The sequence below is a fragment of the Miscanthus floridulus genome, chromosome 16 (genome assembly GCF_019320115.1).
Source record: "Miscanthus floridulus cultivar M001 chromosome 16, ASM1932011v1, whole genome shotgun sequence".
NCBI lineage: Eukaryota > Viridiplantae > Streptophyta > Magnoliopsida > Poales > Poaceae > Miscanthus > Miscanthus floridulus.
The window spans coordinates 73240321-73255383 of record NC_089595.1 but is presented as its reverse complement, the minus strand read 5'-3'; the positions used below and the strand labels follow the sequence as shown (position 1 = coordinate 73255383).

The following is a 15063-nucleotide window of genomic DNA, read 5'->3' as shown; positions in this document are numbered from 1 at the left end:
CAATGCTTGTCTCAGTAGCGGAATCCGGCCCGGCCTGCTCTACACTCGCGCGCGCTGCGCCTTCACAGGCCACAACCTGGGCCTGGGCCGACAAAGCCGCCTGCCGCGCGCATCCGCCTGGGCCGAATCTGGCCCGATGGCTCTCAGCCGTTCATCGCAATCGGACGGTTGTCCGTCGTTCTCGGTGGATATAAAAACAACGACGAGGACCGCGCGCCTGAACCCTAGGTTCATTTTGTCTCCCCCCTCTTCCTCTCTCAGCGCAGCGAGTAGCCGCCACCGAGTGAGAGCCGAGAGGTGATGGCGCCGTCGCTGGCCCCCTCGCCGACGCACGCGCTCCCCAGCGGGTGAGCGCGCCGCCATCGAGCGGCCTAGCCGCTGTGCCCTTGGCTAGAGCTCGCGCAAGCCCGACGAGCAGTAGCGGCTTGGCCTTCTTCTCGCGCGCCGACGAGACGGTCAGCGCGGTGCAGCGGTGAGGTAAGCCGTCTACCAAGCACTTCCCCTTTCCCCTTCTACTCTCTGATTGGATCTCGCTCTATTCTTCTCAGATCTTGTCCGATTGGGGTTTAGGGTTAGGGTTAGGTCGAGTATTGTTCTTCTTCCCCGAGTTGTCTACGCGGGTTAGGGTTAGGGTTTGAATTTATTTTCAAAACCGAGACCATTTCTTACTCCTTTTCTTCACCCGATTTAGGTTTAGGGTTCGATGAACCCTCTGCTTAGATCCGAATCGGATCTCTCACCTCCTAATTGTTGCTACTCAGTTTTCTACCCCGATAAGCTAAATCTACGCCTAGTTAGGCGACTGATACCATTGATAGTAACGTTACAGGATCACTAGCCATAAATCTAGCATACATACTGACATTTGATGAAGTGTAAACCCTAGAATATTTACTAGTACAGGATTAACAGATAGAGTGAGAGAGATAGGGGTTGAGGGGGTGCAAACCATCGGCCGCCTTCGTGGAAGACGAACTGGCTATGGGGTTGCTTGACGGTGACGCGGTGGAGACCGACGGTGAAGGCATTGTCGCTGTGGCGGCGGTGCAGAGGCGGCAGTGTTCGGTGGCGGTCTTCCCATCGCTGGCAGCAGCTCCCTCTTAGATCGGTTAGGGTTTAGGGACTGTAGATGGGGCGTCTGGCGGCTCAGGTGAACCTTGTGCCTTGTGCCCCGGTCCCCACCTCTCTTTTTATGGCGCTGTGCAACGGGGGCCCACCAACCATGGAACGGTCACTAACTTATAAATCTAACAACGGTCACTAACTTATAAATCTGACCAATGACTATTCGGGTCCTAGACCGTTTCGTGATGCAATCACTCACACTAATGGAGGCGCTCGTGAGTGGCACCGTTTGGATCAGTTCTTAGTCTGTTCACATGCTAGAAGGAAAATAGGCACCGACGGGTATAGCACGAAGGGGAAGAGATGAAATGTGGCCTTCGCTGCATCAAAGAATATAGAGAGAGGTGGGTCTTATGTGGTGACGTGGTTCACGATATTGCAGAGAAATCTGCTAATGGAGTTCTCCTATTTAGATATAGTAAATAGTAGACAGTAGATAGTAGATGAAGAGATACCTATGTAAATTAAAGGCTATTTAATAGGCTATTTATACAAATTAAAGGTGGACATTTTCGATTGTCAACTACCTATGTAAATAGCTTAAGCAGATCAACCGTCTATCAAAAAGTCACGGTCATAAGTTTGGTGTTAGAAGATCGACGTCTGAATTAATAGTCATCCATCCCACTACACTACACCTTTCCACATAATCACACAATACATCTCACGCACTCGAGCTCGAGCATGTCCACCTCTAACCTCTTGCGCCACCCCGCATGCACCAACAAGATTGCAAATCCCAGAGTGTCATGTGAGTCCAATTTCTCAATAATAACCCAATAGAACCCCTCCAAATCAATAAGTCAAAAGCCCAATCTAAAATTATTTATTTTTATTTTATTTTTCAAAATAAACCAACATATAACATCCTATAAAATTGATGTCACCCACCAAAACTCTGATTTTAGTGATTCTTCTTCCAAAATATCTATTCTCTTCATTCCAAATTATAAAATATTTTGGTTTTTCTACATATATTATTTTTACTGCTTATGTAGACATAATGTATATTTAAGTGCATAACAAAAATTATATATCTAGAAAATCAAAATATCTTATAATTTAAAATGGATAGAGTAGTTGATAAAAAAATAGATTTTTTTCTCTCATAACAACACTATTACACGGACACATTTGGTCTCTACTTGTTATATAAGAAAAGTAAAAGACCAATCTAATTTCTTTCTTTTTTGTTTTACTTTTCAAGATAAACCCATATATAACATAATGAAATTGATGTAGTCCACCAAAACTCATTTTAGTGATTCTTCCTAAATATATCTACTGCTATCAAAAAAAATTACAATGTTTTCTCTCTCTCATAACACAGGGACATATTTGCTCCCTACTTTACTGTTATAAAAAGAATTAGAATGGTTTTCCTCTCGTGACAACACCCGGGTATATTTGCCAGTCTTGTATATGGATAAATTGCTGACAGAAATTTAGTAAGCCAAACTTTGGTGAATACATGGCCAGCAAAAATTGGTGCTCGACCACGATAACCAAATCACAGGAACTTGCACAAGCAATGACCAAACTGTACGAATTTTAATCAATCCAGTCCAACACACACAACACAACCTTAAGCCGTCCAAACAAATTTGATCTTTTGCTTGTGGAAACAATTCGACAAATTACGCTTTCCTCAAGGCATTGTTTAAAGAATGATATCAAAATCTGTCCTAAGAGTCTCCCATGAAGCAAACGAGTAGTTGCCAGTTGGAGGAAGCATGGTAATAGCAAATCATGAAGAACCCATAACGCTGAAGCTCTGAGCAATTGTATTTGTGCCTGTATGCTTGAGCCTATTGTACGCCTACCCACCTGGCATAGTCGATCCACCTGCAGAGAAGCATAGTCAGTAGGTGAACTGATAACACAGACAGCGGTGTTAATCCCCTGAGCGTACAAAATACTCACAGCAGAGAACCCAAAAATGTATTCCCTGTTCGAACTGCAAAACTTGCTGCACTCAATATTAGTTTGCGTTGGTGCAGTAGTGGCTCGAGCATCCGTTGTTCAATCACTCCAGCCAAAACCTGGTATCTGTTCAAAGTTCAAGAACAAAACAATCATAAACCGTGTGGATGCCATTGTTTTAGAAAACCATTGTATCAAGAAACTGTTGTTTTGGAAACACAAGACCTGCAAAACCATGTTTTAGAAGGGGAAAAAAAACAGGTGTTGCATGCCCGCATGGAGTTTCTAAAACTGTAAAAACATCAGCCTGTTTGGATGACGTGCGAAACCGTGGTATCAAGAAACTCTAGTTTTATAAGCTAAAGACATACAAAACTGTGCTCTAGAAAAAAGAGGTCATGAGTTTAGTTTCTAAAACTACATACAAAAAGATGGTTTTGACAAAATCATGATTTCAAAAACTGCAAGGTTTGTTGTATCCAAACACCCAGGAGGTTTTGAAACCAAATTATTTTGCATAACTGTAGTATTTATCAAATACTTCAAAAAAATACTTTGCATCTATTTGGATGTAGTTTTGATAAAGTGCAGTATCAAGAAACTTTACTTTTAGAAGAGATGTGCAAGACCATGGTTTAGAAAAAAAGATCTTAGGGTGGAGTTTCTAAAACTTTACAGTATAGTTTTAGCAATACCATGGTTTTCAAAACTACAAAGATCGTTTACATCCAAACACCTTGTTTGGATGTTGTAGTATTAAGAAATCATAGTATCAAAAAACTGCAGTTTTAGAACTCCAAAAGGACTACAGTTTTAGCAATACCATGGTATTCAAAACTATAAAGTTTGTTGCATCCAAACACTTCATGGCACTCTAAAAACCAAAGTATTTCACAAAACCATGGAATTTTTCTAAAACTCCAAAAATACTTTGTATCCAAACAGGGCCCTTCAAAACCAAAGTATTTCACAAAACTATAGTATTTTACTAAAACAACGAAAATACTTTGCACCCAAACAAGACCTTAGCAGTACCATGGTTCTCAAAACCAAAAGGTTTGTTACAAATAAAAACCTTGTTTTTTTTTCAAAACCAAAGTATTCTAAAAAACCATTGTATCTCTCCAATACTCTGAAAACACTTTGTATCCAAGCACCAAACAGACAAGCAATAAGTTAATGAAAGATTGTTATGGCATCTACGGTAAGGAGCTGAACAGCAATATTTTCTTCTTTTGCAATGGATAATGTGCCATTAGCATTTGGTACCTCACAATAACAACAAAGCAACGACAAGGGCTTGTAGACATACAATCAGAAATGTACAAGAATTGTAGTTATACTAAAGTTCAAAAATCATAGATCATATTATGAACCGCTCAGTAGGTTTCATTGATATAGTATAGAAAATAAGGGATGAACAAAATATTTAACAAAGAATAAAGAGCAGTGATACATTTGCATTAGCCCTTTCCATCAAAAGTAGTAAAAAATATATCTCAGATGATATCCTGAAATGGATTTTCTGCCTTTGAAGAAACTGCTCCCACGATATCGGTTGGGGCATAACAAAAGTTTCAATAAACCAAGATATTACAATGAGATATATTATTCCTGCCATACATTCCATAACTCATACAGGATCGTCTTTGGGAATTGGGACAAGCAAAAAAGAGAAACACACTCTTTTTTGTACTTTGGTCCCCTTGTCATTTATGTAACCAGAGGTACTTTAAATTTTTCCACATTCTCATCTAGGATACAAACTCTCAAAATGCATATCTATGTCCCTATACTTGCTAATTGTGCCACTCATGGTCCAAATCAACCTAATGACCTAAATTTTGACCCCGTGTATTATTAGGTTCCACGTTATCGCATAGTCTGCATGCCACGTATGTGTTTTTTTTAAGGAAAAACATCAGGGGAGGCTCCCACTTCCAGTTTTATTAAAATACGAAAACAAAGAAATTGAACAAGAGATCAAAGCCTACAGAGAGAGAAAAACAGCAAAGGAAACTAAGCAAGCTCTCCACAGTGGGAGGCAGAGAGAAGACAGGAATTAGGAAAGAAAGTCAATCCAGTTTGGGAAGATAAACCTATTTTCATCATTAGTCTATGAGATTGAAGTGTTGCTTCATCTATGAAGTCCTGCTTCCAAGAAACAACCCTTGGATGTGTGTTCTCAAAAATGACATGTATGTGAGTCAGCACTATCTATATGATTATCTGACCTTGAGTAGTGGAATTAGTAAATTTTAGTAACGGTGCACATAGTAGGGATTCTCCAAATGGTTTCTCTCCACAAACAGACGAATGGAAACTGTTTCTAGAGAGAAACGATAGGATCCCTAAAACATGTCTGATATTCAGAGCCAGAACCAGAAACATTTCTTGAATTCTCCTAGAAACCACAAAAACCTGTTTCACAGGAGAATCAAAATCGGTTTCTCTCCAGAGAAGTTTCTTCGAGAAACTGAATCCCTGCAAAACAGGGCCATATATTTGCATTTTGAAAGCAAGGACCTAGATGGGAATGTGGGCTGAGCTTAAGGAGTGCTGGTGAGTTTCACTCTTTATGTATGTCCCACATGCTACCATTTCCATCCCCACAACTATACAAGTGTGCATGTCCTAGACTCCTAATGCATCATATATCCATATAGCCTCCTATCGTGCAGTCACTCTAAATTAGAGAAATTCAAAGGAAATAATTAATTAATTGATAAATTAGAATATCAGGGAAATTGTTTGAGAAGATGATTGTTACCTTAGGTTACTGGAAACTGCCATGTACACACCATATGCAACACTAGTTGATAAAATTGGAAGATTCTCAACTTCACCGTCAAAATCCTTGCTGGCAGCCTGCCTTGCTTTTATCAGTGCATTGGTCACACCAGTGCCGACCTGGAAAAAAATGACCACGCATTGTAAGCTCTTACATGTTCTTGAAAACTTGGCTTCAATAGCAAAGATGGTATTGAGCCATTGACTAGACAACTGATTGTTAGACACCAAAACTAAACAGTATCATCAATTTACCGCCTTGACCTCATTACTTATACAAGTATTCATCAATATATCTAACATTTACACCACCTATACAAAAAAATCAATACATAATAGGTTTGCACGCTCCAGGGCTCACGGTTTTCCAATAACGATGGCCATCCATAGCAATATAGCATATACAAAGACAAAAATGATTCAAGCATTTCCCAAATATATATGACATTTTTTTTGTTTTACTTCCTGCTTAGCACGGAGAAGTTTAGAAAAGAAACTATGGCTATGGCTCTAGTGTTGCACTTTAACAGTAAGTCGAAACAGACCGAGTGTTTTCCAAAGACATTACAATTGCATCATGACAAACTTACCAGAGAGGCACTAGTTCCGACAGCAAAAAGCTTTGCGCCATTCCTCTGCAAGAAGACAAATTGTGATTTCATAACAAAAGGCCATAAAGCTACTCAATGTCAATTGTTGATTGTGAACAACACAGCAGAGCACAGAAATTCAACTTTACCAAAATAGCTCCTACTCTCTGCAAAAGGGAGTATGATGTCCCAGACAAAGCAACCTGCAGCAGAATTTCCATATAAGTTCACAAGTCCCAAAAAAAATTTATAACTTTCCTTTCAGAATAAAAGAAAAACTTCAATCTATACAAATATATCGGTACAAGTGTGTGAGAGGGGGGGAGATAAAGGGACGATCCGATCCAATGAATAGTGAAGATCATGGTACCTGGAAGGCATTATCTGGGCAGTTGTAGAAGAACTTAGCAATGCCTCCAGAATTCACCGCTAGTGGTGGCTGTAAAGGCACGGTTGGAGCAGGAAGCCATACAAGCATAAAATCTGCAACTATTGCCATGACCTGGAAAGTATTAAGAACTAATAGAGATTAAAAGTTTTGCAAAGGAAAACCAGTGAATAAATAAATACAGTTAACAACAGAGATTTAATTATTTTCTTAATTAGCACAGATGAAAGGTTGAACCATTTCCTGCATTGCCATTAACTATAACTGTCAACACTGATTAACATTGAACTGTGAAAGCTGAGTTGGGAAGATCTTGCAGTTGAAATACTGTTTGGGAAAGGGGTAGACAAAAGTAAACTAGTCAGAAAAAATGTCGTAATTTGATAATCCATTTACAGTTGAAGTAGCAAAACAATTAGTGGTAGTGTTTTTTCGCTGCAAGTATGAAAGGCTAAGGCAAACGATTACCATTTATTAATGCAATTTCAGAATTTCCATGTGATACTCTTTTCTGGCATAATTCTTGTAGCGCACATACAGTGAATGCATCAAGGAAATCAAACGCTTAGGTGTGAACATCTTCTGGTTATTTATTTAGTACCAAATGAATTATAGAACTTCTTATATTTTAATCGTGTTAAAGTCTTTATATTTAATAGAAATAGTACCTATTGCAGTAGTCTTTATATTTAATCATGTTCAAGTAGGTGGCAGACTGATGGTGTTTCTGTCACCAGCTCACCTGAAATGTGAGGCTAAGGCTATCAGCTCAGCTGGGTAAAACAATTCATCAGGAATCCAACCAGCTCTTGGAATAGAATCCATGCAGTCCTAAGCAAGAACCTAGCCACCTCACCTAAAGTGTCCCCGCTACAGACTGCAACAGAGATAGATTATTAAAGCATCACGGAGGCACCCACCGTGCGAGGCCACATACTCCGCCACCCCTTCCCATGCCGGCCACCATCTTCCTCCCATCCAGCAAGCACATGCTTACCATCATCTCCTACTTGACAGTAAGCAGATCCAAATCCAATGACCGCTGCCAGTGCCACCTCCCTTTCAGCAAGATGCTGCGTCTGGCCACGAGAAGCCACTCTCCTCTGACCAGTAAGCTCATGCGTTCGCAGTCATCCTACTCCAGTGATCAGGCGTCTGCTGCCGCTCTATGCCCACTGGCTACCTCATGCTTGCCATTGTTTCTCCCTGTTGTGAGCAGGTGTGTCCTCCGCCACCCTGCTCACCGTGGCAAGAATGCACCCTTTGCCACTATTTGCTCCCTGCCAGTGAGAACATGGACACAGCACACAGGCCATCCTAGCCCCCACAGGATAGCAAGCACTTCGCTGCTGCCTTCCTCCTGCCAATTAGCAGCTGCATTAGCCTGCATACAGTCTGATGCACATCATCGCTGCTGCCGGGTAGTCCTATTCTATGCCTGAATTTTACTGGAAAATCTTGCAAAAATTCTCCAAAGCCTTTTTTTCATTTTTTTTTCCTGTTCATTAGGTACTCAGCGTGCTTGACATCAGAAGCAACAATACTCTCAATTTGGGTCATCCACTCATCCATTGCTCCAATCACTATGTTATTCTTTGTTATCTTCTGACCTACTACCTGGGCGAAATATGTACATATGCAGTGTTATGTTCCAACCACATGAAGTAAAAATATTCCCTTGCCAGTCTGGCACAGTTTGGCAGCCCTTGCCAGGCTATAATTGATGGCATGATACAGTTCATTTGGCACACTGCCAGTGAAGTAGCAGACAGAACTCGATAAAAAGTTTTGAACTATCCATATCATGCAAAAATTCTTTTGCAATGCCACTAGTGGTGAACTGGTGATGCTTCAGGTAGGCAGTGTTCAAAAAAACGCAATTAACCGCTCGCCTAGGTGCGCTTCAGCGCTGAACGGAGCCCTGGTGCCTCGCCTAGGCCATAGGTCAAATTAAACGCCAGCCAACGGGTAAGTGGTGTGGAATCAGAGGAAATCAGGAGGAATGCAAGCTAGCACATGCAGAGGCGAGCAGCAGGAGCATGCACAAACACAGTGGGCAGCAGCACGCGAAGAAACACGATGTTCTTGCGCCGTGGCCGCAGCCGCCAACTCTGCATCTTGCGTTGGTGCCAGCAGCAAGGAGAATCTCGAGCACCAACTCCTCAAGTAGCCGCCGGTGCAGCGCAGCCCTGCCACCCCACGCGCACCTCCCTGGTGCTCCTAGAGCTTGCGGCTATGCGGGCAGAGCAGGGGCTGTGCAGGCGGAGACCTGTGTGGGGGCGTGCAGCTAGCTGTGCTCCTGGGAGGGAAACAGGAGGGGAATAGAATGGGAGTGCATAAGGCTGGGTTGTAGGGTTTTTTAATAGGCCTGGGCCTCTTAATATCTTCTGGGCCAAGGGAAATTCTACTGCTGGCTTGCTTGGCCTGTTGTAACAAGGCTAGACTGAATCTGTGATGCAGCGATGCACTTAAGCACATCCCAACAACAAAAAGAAAAAAAAAACACAAACGTTTAATCATGTTTAATCTCCGCTTAAGCGTCCTAGGTGCTAATCAGTGGCTTGGCGCCTGCCTAGCGCCTAGCGCCTTTTGGAACCTTACAGGTAGGTCTTGTTTTTTTGAGATAAATTGATGGTTATTTGTACAAAGTTTTTATTTAAAAAACACGATTATGTAGTGTCTAGGTAGAGTGCAGAAAATACAGAAAGGCCTTACCATGTTGGTTTCAAAAGTCAAATACCGGATAGCAAAGTTATTAAAGAAACCATTGTAAAGGGACATATCTAGAGGTATCAGTTAACTTGGGCTAGCATGCTAGCCACATCAGTTAAGGCAGTAAGCCAGCATGAAAATTGTCAAAACATATGTCCAGATAAGTCCTTAAAGCTGTCTAAATAGTAATAGTAAGAAAACGAAACGAGAAAAACACTATCCACTTAGAACCCTTTCTCATGTTTTACCATAGGACAGATTGTATTTTGACATTAAATATTATAGGGCTACCATGTCTTTTATTTATTTTGGAAATTGATTTTATAATTTTCTAAGGGGACTGGCATGTTAAAAACACTACATATGTCCCAAATTTTTGAATTAGATAACGGGTGGTCATTTTCGCTCACTTTTAGCATGCTATATTGACCTCAGAGGCAGTGACGAAGGGTGAACCAAAAGCAAGCAGGGGCTAATTGCAAAAACTACTGCTGTACTAGCTATTGAAGCTTCTCAGGTATGACTACAGATGCAGTCCTATAAAGCATCCATGAGGATTATAGGCTACCAAAACTAAGATTATAGACTACCAAAGCTACTACTGTCAGAGGGGTGGGGGGCGGAGGCCCAGTTTCGCCTCCATGACCCTCAGCCCCTGCTCGGAGGGTAGAGATGGAAAGCGTGAAATGTGTGATTTGCTGTACTTGCTGTATTATCCAAAAAAGACATGAAAGCACCTCCAACTTGAGCAGAGTAGGCATTCAAAATAAGATAAATTCTCTGGCCTGAACAATGATGACAAGACAACAGAAGCAAAAAAAATGGTTCCTAATATATTAAAGGAAAATGCCAAGTTGATCACAATGACAAAAGCAAAAGGGACTTATAGAAGCATACCACATCTGCAATCACAAAGTCAAGCTCTTTGACAAAGTTCTCCCTCCTTTTCTCATACTCTGCAGCAGTCTAGCAAATTAAAGGAGTTATGTCAAACTAGCTGCAACAAATTATACATAACTTGCTAACTAAAACACAGAATCATCTAACTGAAACCAGGTCCAGAAAAGTGGTGGGCACAAACGAAGCTCAGTCATACTGCTAACAGAAAATGAATAAATAAATAAAAGGCCTGTAAAGATGTAGTATATGGGCATCAAATAGGAATATGATGTTTTTCAACAGTAATGCTGTTAGACCAACCAGCATTACATTGCAGTAATGTTCTTCAACCATGCATATACCATAAATTTGTGTGCCCAGGGTTTCCAGTAGCAACAGGTTTGTATTTGATAGGACGACCACATATAAAGCCAACAGTGGGCCACTACTGCATATTGGCAATGGCAAGTGGTACACATAAAACGAAAGTGAGGAAACGATGATATACTGTCATTCACAGAATCACTTATATTTTGGAGCAAAATATTATACTTTAGCGTATACAAAGGCTACTTTGAAGGGCGGGCCTGGTGCAAGCGGTAGAGTCTTACCGCCTGTGACCGGAAGGTCCTGGGTTCGAGTCGTGGTCTCCTCGCATTGCACAGGCGAGGGTAAGACTTGCCACTGACACCCTTCCCCAGACCTCGCACAGAGCGGGAGCTCTCTGCACTGGGTACGCCCTTTTTTTTATATACAAAGGCTACTTTATTCCTATTTGTCTACTGAATCAGCATTTGCTTTCGCATTTATAGAAAAAAAATCAAGATTCCAAGTAGGTTATTCTTTTTTTTAATAGGTTACTCCTGATTAATTGAGAGAACAGAAGGCATTCAGCTAAGCCTAAACTCCAACACAAACGTAATTACGCCGGTTACGGCTAAGCAAGCATCATTTTGACTGAGACAGAGCAGTGCCAGAATCGGGACAACACGCATCAACCATCACATCCCAGCCCCGAGTCCCAAAATAAATCTGAGCCAGGAAATCGGCCAGGCATCTGAGCCCGGACTACAAAAGGCTTGACACCACAATCAGTCAAACCCCATCGAACCAGACCACATCTGATGATCTGAATCACAAACTAGAGAAAATAAAATAATACCGGAAAAAAGAATTACGAAATTCCAGCGTACCTTGGTGAAGATGCCAACGCCGCACTCTATGGCGACCTTGGTGAGGAAGAGGTCGTCGGCGAGGAGGCGCTCCTTGAACCCACCGAACTGCAGAAGCCACCTGAACACCGGCGAGGCCTCGAGGTCCACGAACCGCCGCACGATCTCGCCCGGGATGCGGCCGCCCTCCACGGCCGCGGCGAGGTCGGCCGGCAGGCTCTCGAGCTTCCGCCCGAGCTGCGCCAGAACAAACAGGGCCTCCCTCCTGTTGACCGAGGCGTCGTCGCTGCCGTCGCCGTCGCCGTCGCCGTCGCCTCCTCCCCCTCCACCTCCCCCGCCCGAGGGAGGAAGGCCGTCCTCGCCGCCGGTTCCGGTGATGCCGCTTCCGCTGCCGGAAGAGGCGAGCGGGAGGGGAGGAAGGTCGGCCTCGCCGCCGGTTCCGGTGATGCCGCTTCCGCTGCCGGAAGAGGCGAGCGGGAGGGGAGGGAAGTGGGGCCCGTTGAGGCGGAGCGAGGGGAGGTGGAGAGGGAGGGAGCGCAGGAAGGGGAGGGTAGTGGGGTGGAGCGGCGGGATGCTGGGGAGGGGCTGGAGGCGGAGGTGGATGAGGGCGGCGGGGGAGGAGAGGGAGGTGGGGCGAGGAGAGGCCATGGCGCGGGGGTGTGGATGTGGGGTGGAGTGAAAGCGGCGGGCGGTGGGTTTTTGGGAGGGAGCGCCGGAGCGGGCTGTGGGTTTTTGAGAGGGAGCGGGCCGTCGACCGGCGAGGAAGAGGGGGAACCGCGCGAGAGTTTAGCACGGTGCCCTGGAGCAGGGAAGTAGGGAGCCAACGACCCACCGGTGGGCCCCTTCCTTTTCACCTACAGCGAGTCCACCAGCACCAGGGGTTGGTAGGTCGCTTGAGTCAACTCATTTTTTTTAATGTATTTTATACAGTTTCAACACATAATTTTTTTTACATCATAGAATTAAGATCCAACAATTTCCATCCTCCTTCTACCTCTAGCTTTCTTCTATATCTAAACAATCACAAATCACAGATCCATATATCACAAGAAATATTTTTTTTCTATGCAAGAACAAAAGGACAAATCACGTCCAAAGTACAAGTACATGTGGCATGCCATGCACAGTAAGTACGTGTATATGCGTCGGAGACCGTTTAAAAGAGAGAGGGAGAAAGAGAAAATTCGTGTATTTTTTTATACTACAACACACGTGTGTTGTATAGTATTTTTTTTTACAACAGCTTGACTCGACTGGTTAGGCGACGCCCAACGCTACACGCTGTCGCGCTGGCTTTGTAGCCTTCCACCGTTCCACGTCTTCGTCGGATGTCCAAATCAGCTTTACATAATGTTTCGCAGTTGGTGAGAATAGCTTGCAAAAGGTGCAGTAGTTTGCACTGACAAAAGGATGTGGAGTACAGTGAAGCAAGTGTTGTGGCCATGTTCAGCAGGCACGTCCTGTTCGCTTTGAACTTATCGTTGCTTGAACATATAGGCCTGACTTATCAATGTTTTTCTTTCGCAATGAAATAATATCAACCAGTTTATTAGTCATAGAAACCATCAGTCGAATAACCTTCACTGATTTTAAGATTCAAAAGGTAAAGCAAAAATCAGAATTACAACCTCAACTGCTGCTTGGAGGTTGGTGCACATGACATCAGTTTGTGCTGAAATCATCAGGAAGTGTTGGCCCGTGTTGCTCCTACCCCTAGTGTCTCGTTTATATTTTTTAACGAGTTGAGCCAGTATTTTAGCTCATGCAGTTAACGAGTCAGTTCACAAACCTAACGAGTTAAAGTTGTTGTCCTTAAACTTCTATTAGTTTTTATATGACTTGATGTTTTGTACTTTACAACTAGTTGATGAATGGACCTAGACCTTATACACTTGAGATTACTATGACTCTATCATTTTATTTTAAATGGATGAATGGATAATTAATACCAGATAATGGATGCATTATGTATGAGTTTTGATCATGGACGTACGGTGTAGTACTATAATATATTTTTATTCTTATATATATGTCAGCACATATTAATTAATTTGTTTGATTTAAGACTTATGAATGAACTAATTTTGTATTATTAATTAGTATCTTAAGCTTTAGACAAATGCATAGATTTTCTTTTCCATATAATTTATGCTTGGCTCGTGAACTAAACGAGCCACCTTGAGCTCATAAATGAGCGGATATAGATTTGATAGGATGTTCATGCATGATAGATAATAGACACATGTTCCATGTAGCTAGTATCGTGAAAATTTGAGGGATGCATACTATTTAACATGAACTGTTGTATATGTGTTATGTTCGTTTGGCTTATAAGTCGTATTTTTTTAGCTAACGAACAATATTTTTCTCTCATAACAAACCAGCCAACAGTACTTTTAGTCATGACTTATCAGTCAAGCGAACAGGGCAATGATTCTCGGATGCATAATTTGGATATCTAGAACAACAGCCTAAAATAATATCTAATTGATGCAATTTTTCTCTCGCAAGATATGAATTCATCGTGAAAGGATCAAGATGCCCAAGAGGAGGTGAATTGGACTAATTCTAAATTCTTTGTAATAATTAAGTCATACACTTAGCCTACTTCACCCCATGTGCCTAGAATATGATTCTATTGATCTACCACACAAAAGTTTAGCTCCCTAAATTTTAATCCTACTTTAGCATGTCAATTCTAGGAATGTAAAGATAAGAAATGAATTGCTCAAATATAAATGCTTAAACTAAAGAAAGGGAAATGAACACGGCGATGTTTTGCTGAGGTATCGGAGAGTCGCCACTCCCTACTAGTCCTCGTTGGAGCACTCGCGCAAGGGTGTAGCTCCCCCTTGATCCACGTAAGGATCAAGTGTTCTCTACGGGCTGATTCTTCGACACTCCGTCACGATAAATCATCCACAACCGCTCACAACTTGAGTTGGATCATCCACAAGTTTGCCGGATGATCATCGAACTCCCAATCACCACCAAACCATCTAGGTGATGGCGATCACCAAGAGTAACAAGCACAAACTCTCAGTTGACCACAACAAGCCTAATGAGAAGGGATGGATGCACACTTGCTACTCTCCTTGCACTAAAGAGGCCTTAATCTTGAATTCTCAAATCTCAATCACCTCACTAGGCTCTTGCTCTCCTTTGCACTCTCAAGGGTGTTTCTCATCTGAACAAATGGGTAAGAGACGTCCCTTAGACGAGTGGAGTAAGTATTTATACCCCCTCATTCAAAACATAACGTTTGGAGGCTGAATCATCACTCTGTAGGGTGACCGGACGCTCCGATCAGTTATCCCCGCCATTGTGTCAGAAAGAGCAGTTAAGTTCTAACCGAACTCTGACCTGCGTCCAGTTAGCACTGACCGAACGCATCCGGTCAAGAAAAACGCTCTCTGGAACCTTACTGAGGTTGACCGGATGCTGCCACCCAGAGTCCGGTCACTTCGTTGTTCATCGTCCGATC

General features: G+C 42.7%; 1 protein-coding gene across 1 annotated transcript; it reads right to left on the bottom strand.

Annotated features, from left to right (window-relative positions):
- Positions 1-2657: 2657 nt before the first annotated feature.
- Positions 2658-12348, bottom strand: LOC136513105 (protein RETICULATA-RELATED 4, chloroplastic-like). The gene is made up of 8 exons (XM_066507101.1): positions 11601-12348; positions 10426-10494; positions 6799-6930; positions 6578-6631; positions 6429-6473; positions 5819-5958; positions 3049-3174; positions 2658-2970 (listed from the first exon to the last, which is right to left on the bottom strand). The coding sequence occupies exons 1-8, from the start codon at positions 12225-12227 to the stop codon at positions 2934-2936; spliced, it is 1230 nt and encodes a 409-aa protein (XP_066363198.1). The 5' UTR covers positions 12228-12348; the 3' UTR covers positions 2658-2933.
- Positions 12349-15063: the final 2715 nt, after the last annotated feature.